At 45.7% G+C, this 27,474-nt stretch overlaps 1 protein-coding gene across 1 annotated transcript; it reads right to left on the reverse strand.

Annotated features, from left to right (window-relative positions):
• Positions 1-20,964: 20,964 nt before the first annotated feature.
• On the reverse strand, positions 20,965-22,708 carry LOC134485063 (sperm motility kinase Y-like). Its single transcript, XM_063280868.1, has one exon. The coding sequence runs from the start codon at positions 22,492-22,494 to the stop codon at positions 20,965-20,967; it is 1,530 nt and encodes a 509-aa protein (XP_063136938.1). The 5' UTR covers positions 22,495-22,708.
• Positions 22,709-27,474: the final 4,766 nt, after the last annotated feature.

The following is a 27,474-nucleotide window of genomic DNA, read 5'->3' on the forward strand; positions in this document are numbered from 1 at the left end:
ATGATTTTGAAACTAGATCTTGCTTTTCTGGTGTGTTTGGATATTCCATGTTTGTTTTGATGGGAGAATTGGGCTCAGATGGTGCCATGTAGTCTTGGTTTCTGTTGCTTGGGTTCCTGCGCTTGCCTCTCGCCATCAGTTTATCTCTAGTGTTACTTTGTTCTGCTATTTCTGACAGTGGCTAGACTGTCCTATAAGCCTGTGTGTCAGGAGTGCTGTAGACCTGTTTTCCTGTTTTCTTTCAGCCAGTTATGGGGACAGAGTGTTCTGCCTTCGGGCGTGTAGTTTTTCCTATCTATAGGTCTTCAGCTGTTCCTGTGGGCCTGTGTCTGGAGTTCACCAGGCAGGTCACTTGCAGCAGAAAAGTTGGTCTTACCTGTGGTCCTGGGGCTCAAGTTTGCTCCTGGGGTGTTGCTTATGAGCTCTCTGCGGCGGCAGCAACCAGGAAGATCTGTGCTGCCCTTTCCGGTAGCTTCCGTTCACCAGGGTTCCAGATGGAGTTTGGTGTTTTCCTCTGGCGTCAGATATATGTGCAGAGTGCAGTCTCTTCTGGTTTCCCAGGCATGTCTGCCTCTCTGAAGGTTTAGCTCTCCCTCCCATGGGATTTGGGTGCAGAGAACTGTTTATCCCGTCTGTCCCTTCAGGTTCTGGTGGTGTGTCAGACGCAGCGGTCCTGCTGCACCTGGGCCCTCCTCTGCGGGAACCCAGAAGCCTTAAACAGTTTCCTATTGGGCCAGGGATGTGGGCAGGGGTGAGCAGTGTTGGTGGTCTCTTCTGCTCTGCAGCCTCAGGAGTGCCCACCTGACCAGGCAGTGAGGTCTCTCTCCCACGGGGTTTGGGAGCAGAGAGCTGCTGCGGGCCGGGATCCGTGGGTTTGGGACTTCCGGTAAACCCCGGAAGTGCCCAGTCCTAGAGGAATTTTTGCCTCTCTGTGTCCTGAATTCACCAGGCAAGTCTCTTGCAGCAGAAAAGTTGGTCTTACCTATGGTCCCGAGGCTCAAGTTTGCTCGTGTGGTGCTGCCAATGAGCTCTCCACGGTGGCAGCAACCAGGAAGATCTGCACCGCCCTTTCCGGGAGCTTCCGTGCACCAGGGTTACACATGGTGTTTGGTGTTTTCCTCTGGCGTCAGAGATGTGTGCAGAGTGCAGTCTCTTCTGGTTTCCCAGGCGTGTCTGCCTCTCTGAAGGTTTAGCTCTCCCTCCCACGGGATTTGGGTGCAGAGAACTGTTTATCTGGTCTGTCCCTTAAGGTTCTGGCGGTGTCTCAGACGCAGCGGTCCTGCTGCTCCTGGGCCCTCCTCTGCAGGAACCCAGAGGCCTTATACAGTTTCCTCTTGGGCCAGGGATGTGGGCTGGGGTGGGCAGTGTTGGTGGTCTCCTCTGCTCTGCAGCCTCAGGAGTGCCCACCTGACCAGGCGGTGAGGTCTCTCTCCCACAGGGTTCGGGAGCAGAGAGCTGCTGCGTTTCGGGATCCGCGGGTTTGGGACTCTAGGTAAACCCCGGAAGTGCCTGGTCCTAGAGGATTTTTGCCTCTGTGTGTCCTGAGTTCACCAGGCAGGTCTCTTGCAGCAGAAAAGTTGGTCTTACCTGTGGTCCCGAGGCTCAAGTTTGCTCGTGGGGTGCTGCCTATGAGCTCTCCGCAGCGGCAGCAACCAGTGACGCTGCCTTTTTTCTTTTCTCCCTACACCCTTCTGGTGGCTCAGGTTGGACAACTAGGTGCCCATGACCAACTCCTCATTGTGGATGAATTTAGTCTGGATGGACTTTCTCAGGAAAGGTATGACTAATTGGTCACTTAAACGCGTCAACTAATTGGTTAGTTTTAGTGTACTGAAGTGATAGTTTGCATTTAATTTTGAAATTTGAATTCAAAAAGAAGTGATGTAAAAGCTCTTTGTGTTTACTCACCTTCACTATAACCCTAGTTCTTAGAGCACATGAATCTCATTTTGGGTTCACTCATAAGAATGTATATTAGAATAGAACATTTCATTAAATAATTATATAAATATGTACACATATACTTAGAGCTTCTAAAATCTTTAAATATCTTAATGTTTATGTTATAGAATAGAATATATTTACCTGTTTTATAATTAATTATCATAAGTGATGTGGACAGGACATAATCTTCTGAAAGTCTGGTTTATTTCCCCAAACAGCAACCAGGCTGAGGAACCTAAGCACAAGTATTCTGAACATAGACTCCTCTATGACAGTGAGCACTGTTTCTTTATATTTTCTTCCTAGGGCAGCAGAACTCATGACTACAACCAGTTCCATGGTTACACTGGAAGTTGCAAATCAAGGCATCCTCTCTCACTGCCTGTCCACCTGTCTTACCCAGCCATTGTCCTCCATGGTGCAGAGAGGTACGAGCTAGTGACTCAAGCCAGGTTAGCCAACATATAGTAATCCTGTATTGAGATATGGCTCCTCCTAAAAGTTATCAAAATCAGGGGCTGGAAAGATGGTTCAGTATTTTACAACACCAGTGTTAGCTCACAACTGCCTAAAACTCTAATTTCAGGGGATTTGAAACCTTCTTCTAAGTTCTTTGGACACCAGTCAAGCATTCATGTGCACATATGCTGGGCAAACACTCATACACATAAATTATTTTTATAAAGTGAGACCCTAAAAGTCCCATGTAGTAGCTCCTACCACAGCTCTTGCTCAGCTTTTCAAGGAAGAAGTTAGTTGAGACTGAGTGCATGATGCTGAGAAATACTTCTGGATCATGATACAGATCAGATCTGATGGTACGGTTTACTAGATATATTCACAGTCTGTTAGGTGCAGTATTGTGAATCCTCTTCTGACCCTGACTCAGCTTTTATTTTTACTTTTTATTTTTTCAGTTTTATTTTTATTATGCTACTCAAGTAAATTAATACTAAATTAATGAATCTGGGAAAATGAGAATTAGTTTAAATGAGTAAATAAAATGTGAAATGTTTTTTATTGAAAGCATAGTGTCAAAATTATAGTTTTTAGCAGGGCATTTAAAATACATGCTTTTTAGAAAACCATTTATTTATTTCCTTTACAATCCTGTCTTCCCAGTAACCCACCATACAATTCTTCTCTCCATCACACTTTTCCTGAAATGGCAAAGCTTGTTTCGGGGTGTCAACCCCCATGAATGCCTTTTAAAAGATTGTAAAACAGATACCTGAGGAAAAAGTACGCCTTTTATGCAGTTTTAAGCATCTGATTGTTTACTTCTTTACATTTCACAAGAACAGACCCCTCTACCTAGACCTGAAGTTAGGAGCTAAATTTCAGGAGTGGCAATGCCACAAACAGCATGCATCAGTGTATAGAAAAAATCTTTTTATTCCTTTGTAGACACAGGAACAGCTGGCTACTTGGCCAGTGAGCCATAAAGCAGTGTCAGGTCTGGTTATATAACCATTCCCCAGTTTTTGTTACCTCCTCTGTGAGGAAGAAACATGCATGAAATTTTGCTAATATCTCTGGTGAGTCCCTGAAGTAGTATAGCTTCCTCTTTTCTTTTCTCAGCCTCTTACCCCTTCCAAGGAAGAGCTTCAGGAAGTTTAACCTACTTGAGCTCCACTGAGTAGAGGCTGGCAAGGGTCTCTAGTGTGACAGTGATATGTGGATCCAGAGGTCCTCAGTGGAATCTAGCACATGCAGCCAGGAGCACCTGAACTCTTCCTCCAAGTCAGTTGCCCCTGCTTCCACTCTGACCAAGAGTGGTCCTGGCCATTGGGAAACCCCAGCAGAGGTGCTGCCCACCCCTGTGACTGTCTCCCAGCCCATATGAACAGACCTCCCTCCACCACCTCCTCTACCACAGGTCGACTACACCAGATATTGGTGGCATTTCAGTGGATTTGCCACTCCCCCCTCCTTCTGCAAACAAGGCAGCATCCCAGTCTGCACAGGTGGCTGGGAAAAAAGAGTGAGGAGCAGCAGTGGTGGTCTGAGATATAGAAGGCCTGTCTGGACAAGGAAGCAGAGAGGAAGCACAGGGAGCAGGAGAGGAAAGGGCGACAGATTCACTCTCATTCCCTGAACTTGCTTCCTTCTCATCTTTGACCACACCGACCAAACCAGGAAAACCTTCCACACTGCAGAGGCCCCAAGGAACAGTCATTCTGGTGTTGTAGTCCCCGCAGCAGCCCCCCACTATTGAGCACAGGGATCTGCAGCTCATAACTATCAGTAAAGAGTTGTCGTCCTCTGGGGAGTCTGTCTCCAGACCCATAAAAATAAGATGTCAGGAAGAAGCTGGAGAAGCAACAGCAAATGCACCTTGGGGATATGCTAAGGAGATCCATGAGTTGCAAAACAAGGGGGACGGTAGTGCAGAGGAGACTGACTGCCTGTGGACGCTTATGCTGGAGTGGCAGTTCCAGAAGAGACTTCAGGCCATATTTCTTGCGTTTCTCCCAGGTTCATTTCATAAAACTGTTCAAGAAGCACAACATTTGATGTTTCCATAGTAGAAATTTATAACAACAATGTTTTTGCCCTTCTGGCCTTAGACAGTTCTACAGTGGTGTCTATGGTTAAGTGCCAGGCAGTGAGAACCCAGGAGTAACATTCAGAGGTACAAAGAATGACGAGCAGGTGAGGTGCTCCTGGAGCCCAGTGTCCTGATTGCAGGTCCTCAACCTTACAGCTGCCCACTCCAGCTGTGCTTGGGACGGAGCCAGTGCTACCAACTTAGGAGGCATCTCAGGGAGTGTGCTTAGTATGTGCCCCATTGCTTCAGTGCATGACAAGGTTAATCTGCAGGAGTAGCAAGGATTTTAGCCAGCTCGCGTTCTGTATCTGAGGAAGAACATGTCTTTAAGAACATCAAGATGCTCACCTCTAGCACATATCAGCTTTATATATCAAAGATATCATAATAAAGCTGTTTAAAACATAAAAAGTTATAAGGTAGCTCAAGGGTAGGATTACTGACCCTGAGTATTATATCTAATTACACACACACACACACACACACACAAACACACACACACACACACACACACACACACACACACACACACACACAGAAAGAGCTACAAAAGTTGGAAAAATAAACGAATCTTAAAAATATATAAATAAATGTAGAATTATTAAAATCTATATGAGAGTCAATGTTTATCACCCAGCATTGAGGAAGGGGCTTAGAGAAATGAATTATCCCCCTCCAACCTCAAAAAACATACGCACACACACAATCAATGACATGTGTAATTATACCAGGAAATACCCGTATTTTATAGAATGCCATAATCGAAAGTAAGAACCATCTTTTTTGTTAAGGGTTGCCAATACATTCTTTTTCCAAGGTGTGTGCAGCTGTGCCAGTCTTGTTCACTATGGGATGGAAGAGGTCCCTGACCTGTGAGCCTAGAGGTGAGCAGGGGATCTTTGCTCCATTCTGAGACTGAGAAAGGCAGGATGCCCACTCAAGGGTCCATAGCAGGGAAGGTTTTCAAGCTATGACAGTGCTGGAAAAGCCTATACAAGGCACACAGTTAGCAGTGATGTGTTTGCAGGGAGTCCAAGGAACCAGCTTTGTACTGATGCAGGTGGGCAAGCATTTATCATCCACCTCCCACTATGACGCAATGAGAGTATTGCTTAAGTTTTATTTCATAGATTTGATCCCTGACCAAAATACCAAAAACTGCACCCTTAATGATGTAGCAAATAGAATAGTGGATGCTAGGCCAGGAACCTTTGACTCTTCTAATACCATTGTGTATTTCCGAGCAAGGAAGGAGAGGTATCAATGGACAGCAGTCTGTTTCCCCACGAGTACTCTACCACTGAGTTAGTAGCCTTAGCCCTCCTCACCTCTAGAAAAAGGGTGTCACTAAGTTGTCCAAGCTGACCTTAAACTCATGATGTAGACCAGGCTAGCCTTGAAGTTCTGATCCCCCTACCTACTGTGTGTCTTGAGTGTCTGGTATTACAGGCCCGTTTCTCTCTGGATTAGTAGTCCATGGAAGAGTCCATGATCCCATGACCCTCTAGTTCTCACCCTGTGGAGCTATTGGCCTAAGAGGGAGATGGAGTCCATCTGAAGGAATGGGTCAACAAGACAACTCTGTAGAGTGGGGAACTCATCATTCATATTGGGTCCCTGCTGGGAAGAGGAGAAATCAAGAGGAGGGAGGAGATTGGTGTTGGGGAATCCTCCTCTTCCTCCTCTTTCTCCTCCTCCTCCTCCTTCTGCTGCTAATGCTGCTGGTGCTATTGCTGTTTCTCCTGTTGGTGCTGTAGTTTCTGCTGGTGTCTTTTCCTTGGCCATGTGTCTGAAATCACCTCCTGTTTATACTCAGGACATGACAGAATTTCAAGATGGCACTGTGAGAGAAAAACAGTCAATTTATTCTAAGCAAAAATCTTATGCGGTAGAATACTTAGATTACCATGTGGAGCTTTGATTGCCTTATTATTTTATCAAATATTCTCTTCTACTTCTCAGTTAAGATTTTTGAAATTAATCATTTAGAAATGTTACATATATATATATATATATATATATATATATATATCAATTGCTAGGTCTTAGGAATGAAAAAATCAGTATGCAAAACAATATGCATGCATGCAGGATTCTGACCATCAACAATAACCAACAAACTAGGTTGTTGATACTTATTCAGTGACAATCCTTGTTATTAATTTTAAGGCTTAATGGAGTGGGATGTTACATTTGAAAACATAAGACTCTGTTCTGCAGCACTTGTGATTGATGACCACATGTGCTAGAACCAGTAGCCCATGGATGAGTCCATGAGCCCATGAATCTCTAGTCCTCACCCTGTGGGAGCTATTGGCCTAAGGGGGAGCTGGAGTCCATCTGAAGGGATGGGTCAACAAGAAAACTCTGTAGAGTGGGGAATTCATATTGAGTCCCTGCTGGGAAGAGGAGAAATCAAGAAGAGGGAGAAGGCTTGGTGTTGGGGAAACCTCATAAAAGAACTTAGAGAAGATACAAGGTAAGAATTGTGGGGAAAATGGAAACCAGAGACAGAGGAAGGACCAGCATAGAGCAAACTAGAAAGGACAAAGCATGAAGGTACCTGGGCTGTGCCTGCTGCTTGTTATCTGGACTCTCCCTGTGGCTCATTTCTGGGGTGAGATTCTGTTTTGCCCCAGGCGAGGTTTCTTTCTCCTTGGCAAGCAGCAACAAAGCTTTATCAGGGCATTTGCTATATTCCTGGTCCACCCCTTAAAACCTCTGTGCCGGACCCTGCTGGAGATGGGCTTATCCTCTAATGGGGCTCTGTGGGAGAGTAGATTATCTTCTTTTATTTCCTTGTTGCTACTCTTCTCACTGAAGATGCTTGTTGTTTGAATGTATGGGACACTCATGGCACATTTGTGATAGTGGTCCTGTGTAGGTGTCATCGGTAGTGGCCTGAGACGACCAGCCACAGTGGACCTTCTTCCTCCTTTTGTATGAACCTTCTGGCCATAATGAGATACGTGACCTTGGGAGAATGACACCTGCAAGGTGTCAAGGACTGGCAGGCTTCCACTCCTCTTTCTTTGTAATCTAAAAGCAGCAGCAGTATCAAGGCTAGGAAATGTGGCTGCAATGGGACGCACTTGCTGTGCCTGGGCTGTGCAGCCATACCCTGGGAGAGCCTGCTGTTGTAGGAAGCAATAAGTTGCCATTTCCTCATTATATTTTCTTTTTATTAGGGAGTATTTTATTACAGAGGCTTGAAATCCCATGCATTTCATCGCACCCAAAATTTCAGGGTCTGGCCTGAGGGGAAGCAGTTCTTCACAACGAACTGTGAACCCCTTCCCATGTTCTTTGAACCAGGCGTGTTTCATCACCTCGCTGGCTGTTGGTCTATACATTGGATTTACTGTTAGTAATTGACTAAGGAGGTTCTCCAGTTCTTCTGAAACCCCACAGGGGGGCAGGATACACCCCTGCAACAACTTGTTTTTGTATTTCTTGGATGATCACAGAATCAAATGGGAGCTTTCCCACTACCATATAATACAAGACCACTCCTATTGTCCACATATCATTCTTCATCCCGTCATACAGAAGTCCAAGGAAGCGTTCCGGGGAACCAAAAGAATACGCACCGCAGTGCTGGTTTAGCATTTGTCCATGTTGTGTTTCGGTGCTAAGCCCAAAGTCGATGACTTTGACCTTTTTGTTTTTATCAATCATTATATTGTCCACTTTCAGGTCTCGGTGAACAATCCCCTTTCCATGGCAGTAGCTCACTGCTGATAATATCTGTTCAAATATTTGCCGGGCCTCATCCTCCTCTATGTGCCCTGACTCTCTGATGTACTGGTAGAGTTCTTGGCCTTCCACCAGCTCCATTATGAGGTATATTTTAGTTTTGTTTTCAATGACTTGTAAGAGAGAAACAATGTTGGGGTGGTTGATCTTTCTCATTATGTTTGCTTCTGTCCTGGCTGGCCGGAACCACTGCTTGTTCTTTCGGAGAACTTTGACCGCCACTCAGGTTCCTGTGAGCCGGCGGTGGGCCAGGAGGACCTTGGCATGGCTTCCTTTTCCAATAGTCTTCAGTACTTTATAATGGGAATGAGAGGTTCCCTCCTGAGAGATACTGGGATCGGGACTAGAAGGTGGTAACTCCTCCTCAGTCTCTGTAGGCATTTTATCAGTACTAATGCTACCTAAAAATAACAAACAAATGGAATCAAATAATGAAAAAGATGGAGCAATTCAGGAACTAAAATTACACATGTGGAACCTAAAAGAAACAAATGAAACAAAAAGAAAAAAATAATAACAAAGAAAATACTAGACTAGAAAAATAGAGTAAAATTATGAACAGGGGGAAATATGAAGAATCATAAGTAAAAGCCACCCAAATAACCAACCCCAAAAGAGAAAGCCTAGAGCACACAAATACTAAACGTAATGATGAAAATAAAAATCGTCATACTACAATAGGATTGGGCGGCCAAAGCTGATCAATACTGTGAATGGATTGTTTGAAGAAAAAGGTCACATGAAAGAAATGAGAGGAGAAAGACTGAGTATAAGACAAAACAAACAAATGTAAAAAGCCAACACTTAAGGGAAAACTCCATTGAATTTCAGGACCTAGTGATCCACAAAAATCCACAACTCTCCAGAGCAAAATACTGAAAATTAAAATTAACCAACCACAAGGAATAAGGCAGTTAAATATCAGTGAATAGGAAATCTTAAACAAAGGTCGAAGAGTCAAAGTGTCACAAAGGGCAAATTTGTATCAAGTCTAAGCCAATGATTGCTTGTACTCAAAATAGAGAAACAGGAATAATGTAAAAGGATGAAACCGCAGGGCATTGAAAATGGAGATAGAGTTAAACATCCGACTTCAGAACCGTAAATAATCAAAGCAGTAATATAGCATGTGAGAACATAAAAACCACCACCAAAATGAATCCAGCAATCCATAATAAACAAACAAATAAATAAATAAATAAATAAATAAATAAATAAATAAATAAATAAAACAAAACCACAATAAGGAAATAGCCAGTGGTCTTGAGAATATATGGCCTAATTCTATCTCTTAAACACATAGAAAAAAAATCAATCCATAAATAAGCAGCCAGCAGTCTACATAGGCCTTTAATCTGATATTATTGGGTTGGCATATCAAATTCCTGGGAGCCACTGGAGAGCCAAGACAGGTACTTGGGCAGCTGCAGGCCAGTGAGAGAGCCTGTCTTGAAAATGAGGTTGAGGACCTGCCTCAGGAACAGGAGCCAGGGTGACTTCTAGCCTCTACACTCTTTTGCACTGAGGTGCAGGTAATATAGATACAAGGGGCAAAAGGGGATGGGCACGTGCGTGCACACACAAACACACACACACACACACACACACACAGGCACACACACAGACAAACACCCAGATTCATACAAAACACACTCACGTAGGAACAGGCACACACATACTTACACACAAGTAAACCTGGAAAAATGCACATCACAGACACACACACACACACACACACAGGGACACACACACACACAAAAGAAGTGGTACACACATACAAACATACACACAAACAAACCTGTAAACTCACACACTCCTACATATACTGACAAACACACAAGCAAAAGTGTACACACACTCACACACAGGCAAATCTGTCAGCACACACTCTCTTACACACACTGATACATACACATATATACAGTACAGTAAAATCCAATACAACCACACACAGCTCACAAGATACAAACAAGTCGCAGAGGGCTCCACTCCACACCTCCTCTCAAAGCACTCAAAGAAATCCAGGCCTGGCAACAGCTTAACATCTGTTAGCTGGGACGCCTCACAGTCGCTCCTCATTAGGTCACAATAGGACCTGTCATGACATGGTTGGGAAGGGCTTCCAGGCTCTGGCTTCTTGGGCTATGGAGAGATTTAAGGCTTTTAGAAATCAAAGCCTGTAAGATGTTTACCTCTCCTCGGTTCTCTGTTTTGAATGTTTTCTATGCCTCCTGCTTCAAAGTCGTCATGTCTACACTCAGGGTGTCACTTTTTCATTGTATTCTGAATGATTAGCCTCAAACTGATGGTACACTGTTAAAAAAATAAAAAAAACAAAGCTGTGTTTCTAAACTGACCCATCAAGATGACACTGATTTCATAAATCCTCAGAAAGGCTCTAGGTTATCATCAAACACCTGAGACAAAGCTGCAGGACTAGGCAGAGCACTTGCCTCCCAAGGGTAAGGAATTGAGTTTCAATCCCCAAAACCCCCATCAATGTTGGATGCATCAGCAAAGCCCATAAGCTCAGCATCTGTGCAGTGGGGAGGGGTTGGGGCTTGAAGACAGGTGGTCTGACATGCAGGCGTGAGGACCTGTCCAGAGGATGGCCCCTGACAGGACATGGGGTAGTGGTATGCATGGACACCTAGGCACATAAAGGGGTAGGCATACACAGGCAGACACTTCCTCTAACACAGAGGTTGGCATGATGTATAGAAAACCAAGTCAATCCAGAGTGTAGGGCGCACTTTAAATATTAAGGTCCAGTGATGGAAGAGGCATGTATGAGGAAAAGGAGCTCTGTGCAACCTCGGGCCAGAAGGAACAGAGTGGCTATGCTGACACAGTTGAAATGAATTCTCAATCACAGTCTGTGACAGCCAGGTCACAGGACCCAGTCTGCTGTGTTATTTGTGAGCAGCCAGTGCAGCCAGAAGCTAACTATTGAGCACTGACTGGCCCAAGCCCAGAAAGGTTCTCTGTTTCTCAGAGTGCTGGGGGCAGTGCAGTGTGTAGCGCTTTCCTTCTGAAGACTCTTCTGGGGTTTGGAGTCCCCTGTAGAGGACTCTCATGGCTGCAGACACAGCCTGGGAGGAAAGATCCTCATCTGTAGAGTTCACTGAAAGGCCTGAGAGCCGAAAAGGAAAGAAACAGCAAAATGTGCCACCTCTGCTCACTGTGGTTCAGCTTCTGCCTTTGCAGCTGAGCTCAGGTGCCCTGGAGTCCTCCCTAGCCTGAGTCAGTGATCTCAAGTTTAAGTCCCTACTTCCTGGTTTGTAGTATCAAACAAAGCACAGTTTCAGGCAAGAAAAGCTGTGAACACCATCTAGACATTGCTGTCTACATTTGAGGGGGACTGTTGAGCCCCAAAGGGAGCAAGGGTTACAAGGTCAGGTATTATAGGAATGGCCAGGGTTGGAATCCAAGTTCCAATCTCCCTTTGCTCTGGGCAGAGGGTAGGCCTGGCAATTGGTTCCTGCTGTGTACATGGGGAGAATCAAAGGGTCTTATAGTATCACTGGCACAGACCTGCCCAAGCATGGCTTAGGGAGCCTCACACCAACTCAATATTTGATGTGTTCCCAGCTTTGTCTACCACCCTCAGCTGTGTGCCATTTTCCCTGCCTCCTGCAAGGGACTCTAAATATCTTCCTATAAAAGCGATCAAGGAGGAGTTGCACAAGGACAGGTGGGGCTCTGTGGGGAGGTTCACATGGGCTAACACATTAGAGGGCCACAGTCCCTGGATTGATGCTGGATGGACACCCTCCTCTGACATCCAACAGAGAGATCTTCACAGAGATCAAGAGAAGGCTTCTCTGAATAGCTGTGCAGAGCACCTCCGATTCATGGACTTAGGACTGACACCCATAGGATGCTTTTGAGGAGCCGATTGTGATTCAAGGGCTCATCTGCCTGGGTCCATGTGCCTCTAGAGATGAGCCCAGGACTTGGCTGTGGCTGGTTATGGGGTCAGATAAGAGGATGGGAGGGGGCTTGTCCTTGGCTCCTGGGAGTAGAGCAATTTCACTTTCCCTGCCCCTACTTTTTTTGCTTTTCTTTCCTTGGCATAAGGAGGGACTGGAAGAAGTCTGTCAATGGGGAGTGAGGCTGGCTGGGAAACTGCTCGCTGTTCTACATTGTCATGCAGCTGGGGGCTTGGGGTTGCTGGCAGGATAACCTCTGCACCATTCCAGTCTGCTTCTCTCCACTTTATCCATGCATCCCTGTCCCAGGGCTGGGAGACCTGGATACAAAAGTCCCACCTGTAGCTTCCAGTCCAGGGATGGAGTCCCTCAGTGAATGGATTCCAGATGGTTCTGTGTAAAGCTGCATCGAACAGGGTAGTTACTGAACATGTGGGTACATGGAGGAGGATACTGCACTGCACCCACCCACATTTCATATAAAACCAATCCTCATGCTCTGGTACTAATTGGTTCTTTTTATACCTTTCACCATTTTTGCTATTCACTGTACTGTTAAGGGTGAATTTTCATTGTTTCACTTCTGCAAAAAGACGGAGTTTAGCATTGGAGACTCCCTACAGCCTGGCTGGAAGGGAGGCCTACACCCATGTTTCCTTCTAGGAAAAAGCTCTTTCATAGGATGCCTCCCTGAGTCCCAGGATGTGTGGAGGGATCTGTGCCCTACCCAGGGTTGACCTCAGTATATTAACGGGAGCAGAGGCTTCTCTCTGATAGAACAGTACCACCCTCCTGCAAGATGTCTATGATGGTTTGTATATGCTTAGCTCAGGGAGTGGCAATATTAGGAGGCGTGGTCTTGTTAAAGTAGGTGTGTCACTGTGGGCATGGGCTTTAAAACCATTTTCCTATCCACATGCAAGCCAATCTTCCCCAAGCAGCCTTCAGATGAATATGTAGACCTCCCACTTACTCTGGCACCATGACTGCCTGGATGCTGCCATGCTCCCAGCTTGATGATACTGGACTGAGTCTCTGAACCTGCAATCCTGTGTCCATTAATGTTGTCCTCATAAGAGCTGCATTGGTCATGGTGTGTCTGTTCTCAGCAGTAAACCCCTAACTGAGACAATGTCAATGTTCCCTGCTCCAGCTCCCTGGCTATAGAAGCTTCACACATGACCGGTATTTTCTTGGGATATGGGCCTAATAGGCTCTAGGCTGTCTGCTTGATCTGAGAGTGTTAGGACATCCTGCTCCTAAGGGCATTGTTACTGTTCCCATGCAATACTGTGAAAACATCAGCAGGCTCATGCTTTCTTACCCCCCTGAACACGATGCTGCCTTTTCCAGGAGTGGATCCAACAGCTCTCAGAACCTCCTCAGGAACTATGTGTTACCCAAGGATTACCTGCACTTGCTTACACACCCCTATTCTGTGTCCTGAAAACTTTTCCAAGCCCATTCTTCTGAGACTGGTGAGTTCAGGACAGTAGTCCCAAGTGTCTTGTCCTACGCTGACAGTTCATTCTCATGAGGCATCACTTACCCTTGACAGAGGATTTTTCCAAGGGGCATTGGATGTGCAGGAGAATTGTGTGTGCTGACTCCTGTCAGATCAGCACAGGATACCATCAAGGCCCCATTTGCTCTTGATTTTGGAACTCATGGTCTTGGCACTGTCTTGTTGTTATTTAGGTCCCTGTCAGTCCCTAATTGAATTTGAGCATGGGAACCCAGGGCTGTTGTCTTCAAAGATATTCCTAGTATGGGCCACATCTTCACCTTGCCAGACATAAAGCACAACAAAACACCAGGCAGGCAGAGAACCCTCAGGGGCTGGAACTGGCATGTTCAAACACTCTGGCTTGACCTTGGCCAGCAGAGATTCAGAGAACAGCTTCTATGTAGGAAGATCTCCTTCCTCCTCTCAGAGTTTAGGACATCTAGAGGTAGGTTAAGGTGCTGGCACACATGTGAGCAGGGTCAGCACTCTGGGCTTGTTCAGTGTCAAAGCCTCCCTGCCACCCCTGTATCACAGTCACAGCAGCCCATCTCATGAGAATTCTAGGGCTGCTGATATCCTGGATGAATAATCCATGTTCTTCTGCTAGTTTCTTTGCTTCCACATGGACAACTGAGAGAAGGGATTGATTAAGTGTAGGTGAGGAAGCCCTGCAAATATCTACTTGGTGTTACTAAAGACAATGGGTTCTGACTGGCAAGATCTTTGAATTAGATTTTGAAAAATGCCACCTAGGAACAGTTAGTAGGTACTCTCAGGAAGGTGCAGCATGGTGGGCACAATGGGACAGGATCCCTGAGGCTGGTGCAGTGGGACAGGGTCGTTGGGGCAGGTAAAACTGAGTAGGAAACGTGAGCCAGGAACAACCGGGCAGGGACCCTGGTTCAGTTACAACAGAGCAGGAATCCTGGGGGAGATGCAAGGGGGCATGATTCCTGGGGAAGGGATCTTGTAGTTGTGGCCCTGTGGCATGTGCAACTGGCAAGGACCCTGGGGCAGGTGCACTGTGACGTGCACCCAAGCTGTAATGTTCAGACAGGTGTGTGTTTGCTTCATGCAGCTGCTGTCTGAAGTAGAGAACACTGGCAACTGCCCCAGAGGGGATTTTGGGAACTCCTTCCAAGAATCCCTTAGCTCCTAACTGAGAAGCTATACATTACACAGATGGACCTTTATTGAGATGAGCAGATTCTAAGGGAGCTGCCTTGAATGAACAGCCAAAGAAAGCAGAAATGAAGAACAAGCAATTGCAGCAGACATGTTCAGTGTGTTTTCGACCAGAAAAGTAGGACTGGAAGAAACTGATTAAGTCAAATCACTTCTCTGTCTATCCATCCATCCATCCATCCATCCATCCATCCATCCATCCATCCACCCACCCACCCACCCATCCATCCATCCATCCATCCATCCATCCATCCATCCATCCATCCGTCCATCCATTTCCCTGAGGGAAGTCAGCTTTTCTTTCTGAGAATGTCAAAGCAGCGCTCCCTTGTGGTGACAATGAGGATTGCAGGCAGTGAGATAAGTGGGTATTTATTTATTTATTTATTTATTTATTTATTTATTTATTTATTTCATCTGCGATAGACTGCCACTTGTGGACAGTCCCCATCTGCATCAGCTGTACCATAAACCCAGTCTCAGTGTGACACAGAAAAGGCCTAATTGGAAAGTATGTCCTCTCTCTAAGCGACACTGTATAATAACATACTCTGGACTGCAGGTCAGTCAAGGCCTGTGTTTAGGAGACTTGTGGACAGATGAATGTCTGTGAGTCTGGACTTAGACTCTGTGGAGGGCTCAGGTCACCTGACTGTCCTGAAGCTTCCCACTGTGATTTATTTCCCTCCTACAGAGCCAGAAACCTGAGCAACTGCATTTCCTGGTTATCCCCTAATCCTCTTACACTGTGTAGTGTGTTCAATCTCAGGGAGGGCCTGGGAATCTGAGAGACACCACTGAGCCCCCTGGGCCTGGCTGACTCAACCTGAGGCTACTCTGTGTGTCTTCATTTTGCTCACCCTCCAGAGACCTCAAAAGTCAGCAGTGAGCTTGCTGAGAGGTCAGGAACCTCCATATTGGCCCAAGAGCAACTGTCCTCTTTTACAGGTTCATCCACAGAGCTTGTAATTCTGATTGGTGCAACAGTCAGGAAGAGTGAAAAATGTCATCTCCCAAGGACAAGTGCTGTGCTAGTGGACACTGAGGAACTTCAGGGATCAAACCCTTCCCCATTCTTCTTCAGCCTCTCTTGTTCTTCGTTGAGATGTTTCCTGAAGATCTAAAAGATCCAGGCAATCCATGACATGGGTTTGAACATAATCTCGACATTTTATTCATTGCCTGATAACTAAGATTAGGTAAAATTTATTTATTTATTCATTCATTCATTCATTCATTCATTCAATCAATCAATCGTTATGCATACGTACAGGGTAGCTGTATTTAGAAAGACCAGAGAGGGCATCAGATGTCATTAGAGACATTTGTGAGCCTCCATGTGTTTGCTGGGATTTGAACTCAGGACCTCTGAAAGAGCATTCAGTGCTCTTAGCCACTTATCAATCTTTCCATTTTCCAGGCTAACTTTTTTACTTCCAATAATGTCTTCTTTATTCAGGTTACATCCTGATCCCAGTCACTCTCCCTCTTCCCTTCCCAGTCCCACCTTACAAATCCTTTCTACCATAATGCTCTCCCTTCTCTATGGACAAGGGGAGAGTCCCTGGGTACCACACCACCCCGGGACATCTAGTCCCAGGTGGCCCGAGCACATTCTGCCCCACAGATTTACAATCAGGCAGTCCGGGTATGGGGAACAGATCCAATGGCAGGCAACACAGACTGAGACAGTCCTGGATCTACTTGTCAGATGACCCACATGGAGACCAACTGCAGATAGCTAACCTGGCTCTGGGGTTGGTTGCACAGGCTCTAGCATACTCCATGGTCCAAGGTATCTGACGGTAGGGGACTACTTGTAGTGTTTTATCCCAACCAGTTTCCTTGTCACTCTCCCCCCACTCTTCCACAAGACTTCCCGAGCTCCATCTGAGGATTGGCTGTGGCTTTCAGCTGCTGAGTGAAGCCTCTGGAGACAGGTGTGCTACTTTTCTGTCTGCAAGTAAATCAGAAAGAATATCATAAATAGCGTCAGAGGTTGTGTCTGTCACATGAGACAGATCTCACTTTGTGTCAGTCATTGACTGGTTGGTCCCTCAATATCTGCTTTACCTTTATCCCTGCACACTTATTGGCAAGAAAGATTTCGAGTTGAAAGTTTTGTGAATGTATTGATGTCTCCTTCCTCTTCTAGAAGTCTTTCTTGTTACAGGAGGTGGCCATTTCGTTTTCATGCTCTGGTAAGCCTGTAAGGGAGGCTTTGTGTTGGGTCCAGTAGTTAAAAGCAAGACCTGGGAAGAGGAACGGCAGAGTTGTGATCTAGGACTTCCTGCAGCAGCCAGCTCTGGGTCCTTGGAGCCTAGGCAGGCTTTGCAGTCATAGAGCTCCATCCACTGCCCAAGTCCCATCCTGACACCTTCTCCATCTCTATTACAGACCATTGTAATTCTGGCATAGTCGCTCTGTCCTGGGCCCGATAGGCCATCCTACCCTGGAAGAACAGAGAGTTCAAGGACGGCCAAATTTCACTTAAGCAAACTTGTTCTCAGACTGTGTGGTTGCTCTGTCTTAGCTCTCATAACACACTTTCCTCTACGTTGCCTTAGGCTGTATCCTCCAAGCATCCCACCATGCATCAGCTCCATATCCTGACGAACCTACCTTAGGGTCCCTGGTAATTCCAGATACTTTAATGTTCTCCCAGGATGGACTGTGGCCCCTGTGTGGCTCACATTGATCCTAGAAGTTCTTGGGAGCCTCCATGCCATGGCATAGGATGTCTCTGAATCCGCACTGGCCTGAGGGATTCCATCTGGCACAGGATTCTCTCCCTATTGTTGAATTTTGGCTCTTACGTTTTTCAGGAATGGCTCTGCATGTGGTCAACACACACTACCCTGGAAGACCAGAGAGTTCAAGGACGGCCAACTTTCACTTAAGCAAACTTTTTAACAGAGTGTGTGGGTACCATCAGCAGAGAGTAGCCTCCACATTGCAATGATGTGCAAACTTCTGCCTTTCAGCCATGATGGACTTTAGGATCTACCCTGAGGACCCTCCACAAGCCACAGGTGGGTGATGTGTAAATTGGGCATGTTATTGGGTCAGGTCTTCAGTGCAGTGCCTTAAGCTGACAGCCTTTTGGGAGGGCATATGCTTCTCTATTAAATGAACTGGTTCCACTGTTGGCCTGGACTCTGCTGTGTCTGCCACTCATGCTCTCCTCCAAGTCTCTAACTGTCCCTAACTCTCCTTGACTGGCTGGTCAATCAGTCTTCATACCAGTCTAGAGCCATTCTATAAACACAGAGCCCAGACAGTCCTCTGCCGACGTTTAACAGGGCTGCTGGTTTAGTGTCCTGGGTTCCCTATGGGGGTTCCAACTCAAGTTTCTTAGGTCCCTATGTGTCTGACAAAAAGCCTTTAGAACAAGGTAGATGTGAAGAAATCAGGAAATAAACTCCTGCAGTACTTCATGTCTACCACTGGAGGGCTCTACACTTTTCTGGTCCTGGTGTGCTACTCAGCAAACCCTCTCACTGGAAGGCCCTGTGCCTGAAGCAGAGAACCTCTGCGAAACACAATGTTACCAAGAAACTGGCTGTATCTTCACGGCAGCCTGTAGAAGATTCTCCACGACCCTGAGGACCCAATTGGGAAAACTTAGGTAGGCAGGGTGTGGGAGCCACCAGGGCTGTATGGAGACCTTACCCAGAATTTAATCTCCAGCTGTGCATTCCGATTAACATGACCCACACTCCTATGAAGGTCTCTGGGTGGCTCCTGATATGAGTTGGGGGAGGGGGGAGGACAAGGAAGCTGGGTCAAGACAGAAGCACTGTCCTTACTCACTGCGTCTGGGCTTGTTCCTGCCCTTACTGTGAAGCAGGAAACAAACACCCACTCCTCATGGGACTGTCCGTGATGAGGCCAGCTGAGGATCTGAACTGTCAGCAAGAAAGACAGGAGCTGTATGTGCCACAAACCAGAGCACACTGTCCCGCATAAGCCCATCAAATGATGCTATCTCCTCCCCAGAGTGGCTCCAGTCTGGGTTAGGAGTGGGTCATGTATTCTGAGCTCTCTGCTACTCCGGCAAACACAGCAATGGTGCCTTCTCATGCTCATCCATACTGAGCCTAGGGAGCAGCCAGAGGTCATACTCATGGGAATTCAGACTCAGTTCAATCTGCTATCCTGTAGCCCATGAGTCTGGACTCAACTTTAGTGGTCAAGGCCAGTGGTTTATTTCCTGGACAAGACTTTAAGAATGTTAGTGACACATTGTATGCCCTTGGCTGGCCTTCACTCTAATAGCCCTGAGTGACTATTCCAGCCTGCACCCAGGGATTCAGATCAGCATTGGCCAGAGCAGGCTCTTTGCTACCTGGTCCTATAGCTCACCTCCACTGTACTTCATGTATCTTGGCTGCTGTAGCTGCTCCAGAAGCTACCAGATATCTTCCCACAGAATCCTGTAGTCCCTGTGGGCTCATCCGCAGTCATCTCACACTCTCCCTGCTGGGAGTTAGGCTGGATGCCTGCTGTGTGGGAGCTGCCTTGCCTTGTGGAGCAGAGTCAGAAGCAGTGGAGGAGATGTTGTCTGTTGCTCTTAATGTCCTCAGTGCCCAGGGCTTGCCTGTGGTGTGGTTGTGGTCCAGCTCCAGTTAATCACTGATATAAATTCAGCCCGTAGAAGCTGCGTACCCCATGAGGCACAGGGAGGACCATAACTGAGGGGGAACCATGCAATCCAGGACCCTGTGGGGATCAGGGAATATTCCAGGTCCCCTCTCACGCAGGATGCAAGGCTAGGAGCTCTGTGTGCCCTGACACAGGGGCATGGGACTGTGACTCCCATGAAATGCTCCTTCATACCTATTACATCATCAGCTTTGAGAAGGTCTTCCTCAGTAAGAACATTCCACACTGCTTGCCTCTGCCATCTGGCTCTCTTTTCCAGGGCTGCATGCCCTCAGGAACATTGACATGTCTTCTATGAACATTAATATTCTGTTAAATCATTTTGATAAACAGTTCTCAGCATGATATCTGTGTCCAGAAGTAGTCATCAGCAATTCTCACGGGGACAGGGAATCAAAATCTTCCCCCTGCTCTTCATCCTCCTCTTTCTCCTTCTCTTCCTTCTCTTCCTCCTCCTCCTCTTCTTTCTCCTCCTCTCTTTATCTTCCTCTTCCTCCTCCTCCTACCCTCCTCGCTCTCCTCCTCCTGCTGCTGCTGTGCCTAATGCTGCTTCTGCTATTGTTGCTACTCCTGTTGCTGCTGTAGTTTCTGCTGGAGTCTTTTCCATTGCTATGTGTCTGAAATCACCTACTGTTTATACTGAGGACATGAAAGAATTTCCAGATGACACTGTGAAATAGACAAGACAATTTATTCCAAGCAAAAAAGACAGTGAGGTAGAATTCTTAGCTTACCATTTGGGGCTTTGATTTGCCTTACTATATTATAACTTCTTTTTTCTACTTCTCAGTTGAGGTCTTTGAAAGAAAACATTTAGAACTACTACCTATAAAATTCAATAGATCACTAGGTCTTAGGAACAAAAAAAAAACCAGTATGCAAAACAATATGCATGCATGCAGGATTCTGACCATCAACTATAACCCACAAACTAGGTTGTTGATACTTATTCAATGACAAACCTTGTTAATTAGTTTTGAGGCTTAATGGAATGGGATGTTACATTTGAAAACATAAGACTCTGCTCTGCAGCACTTGTGATTGATGACCACATGTGAAAAGATCAGTAGCCCCTGGAGGAGTCCATGAGCCCATGACCCTCTAGTCCTCACCCTGTGGGAGCTATTGGCCTAAGGGGGAGCTGGAGTCCATCTGAAGGGATGGGCCAACTAGAAAACTCTGTAGAGTGTGGAACTCATCAATCCTATTGGGTCCCTGCTGGGAAGAGGAGAAATCAAGAAGAGTGAGAAGGCTTGGTGTTGGGGAAACCTCATAAAGAACTTAGAGCAGATACAAGGTAAGAATTGTGGGGAAAATGGAAACCAGAGACAGAGGAAGGACCAGTATAGAGCAAACTGAAAAGGAAAAAGCACAAAGGTACCTGGGCTATGCCTGCTGCTTGTTCTCTGGACTCTCCCTGTGGCTCATTTCTGGGGGGAGATTCTGTTCTGCCCCAGGCGAGGTTTCTTTCTCCTTGGCATGCAGCAACACAGCTTTATCAGGGCATTTGCTATATTCCTGGTCCACCCCTTAAAACCTCTGTGCCGGACCCTGCTGGGGATGGGCTTATCCTCTAATGGGGCTCTGTGGGAGAGTGGGTTGTCTTCTTTGATTTCCTTATTGCTACTCTTCTCAGTGAAGATGCTTGTTGTTTGAATGCATGGGACACTCACGGCACATTTGTGATAGTGGTCCTGTGTAGGTGTCATCGGTAGAGGCCTGAGACGACCAGCCACAGTGGATCTTTTGCCTCCTTTTGGATGAGCATTCTGGCCATAGTGAGATACGTGACCATGGGAGGATGACACCCGCAAGGTGCCAAGGACTGGCAGGCTTCCACTCCTCTTTGGTTCTAATCTAAAAGCAGCAGCAGGATCAAGGCTAGGAAATGGGGCTACAACGGGACTCACTTGCTGTGCCTGGGCTGTGCAGCCATCCCCCTGGAGAGCCTGCTTTTGTAGAAAGAAATAAGTTGCCATTTCCTCATTATATTTTCTTTGTTTTAAAGAGTGTTTTACTACAGAGGCTTGGAATCCAATGCTTTTCATGGCATCCAAAATGGCCGGGTCTGGTGTGAGGGGAAGCATTTCTTCATAGGGACCTATCAATCCGTTCCAGTGTTCTTTGAACCAAGGGTGTTTCATCGCCTTTCTTGCTGTTGGTCTAAAGTTGGGATTTACCCTCAGTAATTTACTAAGGAGGTCCTCCAGTTCTTTTGAAACCCCACAGGGAGCAGGATATACCCCTGCCACTACTTGTCTTTGCAGTTCTTGGATGATCACTGAATCAAATGGGAGCTTTCCCACTACCATACAGTACAAGACCACTCCTATAATCCACATATCATTCTTCGGCCCGTCATACCGATGGCCAAGGAGGAGTTCAGGGGAACCAAAGGAGTACGTGCCGCAGTGGTGGTTTAGCATTTTTCCAGGTTGAAATTGGGTGCTAAGCCCAAAGTCGATGACTTTGACCTTTTTGTTTTTATCAATCATTATATTGTCCAGTTTGAGGTCTCGGTGAACAATCCCCTTTCCATGGCAGTAGCTCACTGCTGATAATATCTGTTCAAATATTTGCCGGGCCTCATCCTCCTCTATGTGCCCTGACTCTCTGATGTACTGGTAGAGTTCTTGGCCTTCCACCAGCTCCATTATGAGGTATATTCTCGTTTCCTTTTCAATAACTTGTATGAGAGACACTATGTTGGGGTGGTTGATCTTTCTCATTATGTTTGCTTCCATCATGGCTGGCTGGAACCACTGCTTGTCCTTTCGCAGAACTTTGACAGCCACCGGGGTTCCTGTGAGCCGGTGGTGGGCCAGGAGGACTTTGGCGTTGCCCCCTTGCCCAATTGTCCCCAATACTTGGTATTGGGAATGGAAGTTGCCCTCCTCAGAGATACTGGGCTCGGGTGTAGGGGTTGGTAACTCCTCCTCAGTCTCTGTAGGCATTTTATCAGTACTAATGCTACCTAAAAATAACAAAAATGGAATCAAATAATGAAAAAGATGGAGCAATATAGGAGCTAAAATTACACTTGTGGTACCTAAAAGAAACAAACAAAAGAAAAAGAAAAAAAACAAACAAAGACAAAGTAAAAACTAGACTAGAAAAATAGAGCAAAATTATGAAAAAGTTAAGGGGAAAATATGAAGAGTCATAAGTAAAAGCCACCCAAATAACCAACCCCAAAAGAGAAAGCCAAGAGCACACACATACTAAATGCAATGATGAAAATAAAAATCGTCATACTACAATAGGAATGGGCGGCGAAAGATGGTCAATACTATGAATAGATGTTCATTGAAGAAAAAAAAAACAGATGAAAGAAACGAGAGGAGAAAGAATTAGTATAAGACAAAACAAACAAATATAAAAAGCCAACACTTAAGGGAAAACTCCATTGAATTTCAGGACCTAGTGATCCACAAAAATCCACAACTCTCCAGAGCAAAATACTGAAAATTAAAATTAACCAACCACAAGGAATAAGGCAGTTAAATATCAGTGAATAGTAAACCTTAAACAAAGGCCGAAGAGTCAAAGTGTCACAAAGGGCAAATTTGTATCAAGTCTAAGCCAATGATTGCTTGTACTCAATAAATAGAGAAACAGGAATAATGTAAAACGATGAAACCGCAGGACATTGAAAATGGAGATAGAGTGAATCATCCGACTGCAGAACCGTAAATAATCAAAGCAGTAATATAGCATGTGATAACATAAAAACCACTAAAAAATGAAACCAGCAATCCATAATAAATAAATAAATAAATAAATAAATAAATAAATAAATAAATAAAACAAAAAACAAAACCCCAATAAGGAAATAGCCAGTGGCGTGGCAATATGTGACCTAATTCTTTCTCTTCAAGTCATCCAAAAATCAATCAATCAATCAAGAAATAGGCAGCCAGCCATCTCCATAGGCCTTTAAACTGATATTATGGGGTTGGCATACCAAATGCCTGGGAGCGCCTGGTCAGCCAGCCCAGATACTTGGGCAGCTGCAGGCCAGTGAGAGAGCCTGTCTTGAAAATAAGGTTGAGAACCTACCTCAGGAACAGCAGCCGGGGTGACTTCTGGCCTCTACACTCTCTTGCACTGAGGTGCAGGTAATATAGATACAAGGGGCAAAAGGGGATGGGCACGTGCACACACAGACACACATACACACACACACACACGGGCACTCACACAGGCACAGGCACACACACAGGCACACACACAGAAATACACAGAAGTGAACTTATACTCACACAAACTCTTACAAACACCCAGATTAACACAAAACACGCATACTTACACACAAGCAAAGCTGGAAAATCACACGTCAGACACATACACACATACACACAGGGATACACATACGCACAAGAAGACATACACACATACAAACACATACACACATACAAACCTGTAAACTCACACACTCCTACATATACTGACAAACACACAGGCAAAAGTGTACACGCACTCACACACAGGCCAATCTGTCAACACACACACTCTTACACACACTGATACATACACATATACACAGTACAGTAAAATTCGATAAAACCACACACAGCTCACTAGATACAACCAAGTCACAGAGGGCTCCACTCCACACCTCCTCTCAAAGCACTCAAAGAATTCCAGGCCTGGCAACAGCTTAATATGTGTTTGCTGGGCCGCCTCACAATCGCTCCTCATGAGGTCACAATAGGACCTGTCAACATGGTTGGGAAGGACTCTGAGACTGTGGCTTCTATGGGCTATGGAAAGACTTTAGGCTGTTAGAAATAAAACCCTGTAAGATGTTTAGCTGTACATAGTTCTCTGTTTTGAATGTTTACTCTGCATCCTGCTTTAAAGTCCTCATGTATACACTCAGGGTGTCACGTTATATTTGAATTCTGAAGAATTAGCCTCAAACTGATGGTATAGTTTTCTTTTTTTAAAGACAAAGCTGTTTCTAAACTGACCCATCAAGAGGACACTGTTCTCATAAATCCTCAGAAAGGCTCTAGGTTATCATCAAACACCTGAGACAAAGCTGCAGGACTAGGCAGAGACTTGAGTTTGAATCCCCCAAACGCCTAATGGATGCATCAGCAAAGCTCATAAGCTTTCTCTGTGGAGAAGTTAACATGGACCAACAGATTAGAGGGCCAGAGCCCCAAACCATGCTGGGTGGACACTCTCCTCTGACATCCAACACAGAGATCTTTGTACAGAGATCAGGAGAAGGCTTCTCTGAATAGCTGTGCAGAGCACCTCAGGCTCAGGGACTCAGGACTGACACCCATAGAATGCTGTAGAGGAACCCTTTGTGATTCAAGGGCTCATCTGCCTGGGTCCCTGAGCCTCTAGAGATTATCCCAGGACTGGGCTGTCTCTGCTTATGGGCTCAGACAGGGAGGTGCCAGGGGGTTTGCCCTTGGCTCCTGGGAGTAGAGCAGTTTTTCTTTCCCTGTCCCTGCTTTTTGAACTTTTCTTTCCTTGGGAAAATGGAAGGACTGGAAGAAGTCTGGCTATGGAGAGTGAGGCTGGCTGGGAAACTGCTCGCTGTTCTCCATTGTCATCCTGCTGGGGGTTTGGAGTTGTTGGCAGGTTAGCCTCTCCACCATTCCAATCTGCTTCTCTCCATTTAATCCATGCATCTCTGTCTCTTCGCTTCGTGACATGGTTGCACAAGTCCTACCTGTAGCTGCCACTCCAGGGCATAAGTCCCTCAGTGAGTGAATTCCAGATGGTTCTGTCTAGAGAGAAATTGTACAGGGTCGTTGCTCAGTATGTAGGAACATGGAAGAGGATACTGCACTGCACCCAAACACATTTCATATAACATCAATCCACATACTCTTGTACTCATCGGTTCTATTTACACCTTTCGCGATTACTGCTATTCACTGTACTGTGAAGTGTGAATTTTTATTATGTTTCACTTCTGAAAAGGAAGAGACAGTGTTTAGCACTGGAGATTCCAAAGGCCAAGCTGGAAGGGAGGCCTTGACACACAGGTGTGCTCCTGGGAAATAGCTCTTTCATAAAACTCCCCGTTGAATCCCATGATGTGTGGATTGCTCTTTGCCCTATCTAGGGTTGACCTCAGTGTGTGTGTGTGTGTATATATATATATATATATATATTAACTTGAGTATTTTTTATATACATTTCCAGTATTCCCTTTCCCAGTTTCCGTGCAAACGTCCCCTTCCCTCCTCCCCATCCTCCCCCCCTTGTCGCCCTCCTCCCAACAATCTAGTTCACTGGGGGTTCAGTCTTAGCAGGACCCAGGGCTTCCCCTTCCAATGGTGCTCTTACTAGGATATTCATTTTCCATGTTCCCTTCCCCAGCTTCCAGACTTTAGATGACTGGATGCCCTGACTGATTTTTACACAGGATAAAAGTCGGCTACATTTGTGTTTGATTATTAACAGTGCCTCTGGAACTAAACTCAGATCATCAGCTATTCCTTTCACCTCTGAACCATCTCAAAAGCACACACTATATATTCTGTTCTGTCCTCAGTGTACCATGTATTGCTATAATCACCAGCATTGTTAAAGCAAGCCAAAGGAGATTTATGAAATCTTCAGATTTTGAAATTTACATTCACACATAGCTTGTGCTACACATCATTAATCCCCCTTTCATGAGAGAGAAGGTCTCTTTACTGTCCAAACCACCCTTGTGCACAGGGTGAGTTTTAGGACAGCTTCAGTTTGTGGTAACACTCTGTCTCAAATTAAGCACACAACAGCAACAACCCAACCACACTCACACAGAAACACATGCATGGAACACACACACACACACACACACACACACACACACACACACACACACACACACAGCACTTTCCAGTTGCTACCCTTCCCATTCCTCATGTGAGCATTCAGTGTAACTGTACTTTAATCTCACCTACCTCAGTCCTTCCAGTCTGTAGGCTTCTCTTAAACCCTCAGGAATTGGCAACTGACATCAGGCCGGTTTCTGCTTGCTGGTGGGGAAATTGGGTTGTGTTGCTTTGTTAATCTGTACTCCCTCAGCCACCTTCCCCAGGCCCTGTGAAGTTTCCATTAACCTCCTTCAGAGTACTTCAGTGTTTTTAAGTCATACTCAACAAAGTAAGAAACCATTTGGTTTGATTGCAGCATTTAGGATTGTGTTGAGTAGGTACCAGCAGAATGTACACTGTTTATGAAGTAGGTGTGAGTAAGGGCTAGGTGTAATTTTATCTGCTGAGTGAGTGAGCGTTTGCTCCATATCGTTACCCATTTTGGCTTCTGTGGTATTTTTATTCCTATAGACTAAACGGTTTGAGTTTGTGTTGGCTTCTTCTCTGATTTCAGTATCCAGCACCTCTGGACTTATCCTATAAGTATGACCAGATTAACAGGGCTGTTGATTTTCCATGGAGATGCTTGTTTACATTTGTACTTAATCCACATCTTATGTTCAAGAGGAGGGAGAGCAGCTTGCTGGCTTTGCAGCAACACACATTGACCCAGAGTGAAGGTTCTCTCTGTTACTGATTCGAATTCCTGAATCATCATGACATTTTGCATGAGCTATCCTCCACTGTCTCTGGCATTTGAGTACTCCTTTCCCAGTTCGTGACTCTGTTTGGGAAGACTCAGGAGGTGTGCTCTTGCTGGAGAAAGAATGCCAGTGGGCCTGGGCTTTGAGGTTTTAGTGCTCTGCACCACTCCCTGTGCACTGTCTGCTTTGTACTTGTGATTCCAGATGTGAGTCCTCTGCTTCCTGCTCCTTCCACTGTGTCCTGTCGTCATAGAACTTAACCTATGGTAACAGGTGGTCTGTGAAATAGGATCACTAATCGCCTACATGTTTTATAGTTTGCTGTGCTCATGGCATTTCTGTCACAGAAATACAAAGGTAACTAATGCAGAAGGGGATGTAATAGAGCGGACTCTTG

This window comes from Rattus norvegicus, chromosome 1 (assembly GCF_036323735.1).
Source record: "Rattus norvegicus strain BN/NHsdMcwi chromosome 1, GRCr8, whole genome shotgun sequence".
Classification (NCBI taxonomy): domain Eukaryota; kingdom Metazoa; phylum Chordata; class Mammalia; order Rodentia; family Muridae; genus Rattus; species Rattus norvegicus.

Excerpts from the sequence above, each read along its gene's own strand:
- LOC134485063 (XM_063280868.1), bottom strand. The coding sequence starts at position 22,494 with ATGCCTACAGAGACTGAGGAGGAGTTACCAACCCCTACACCCGAGCCC.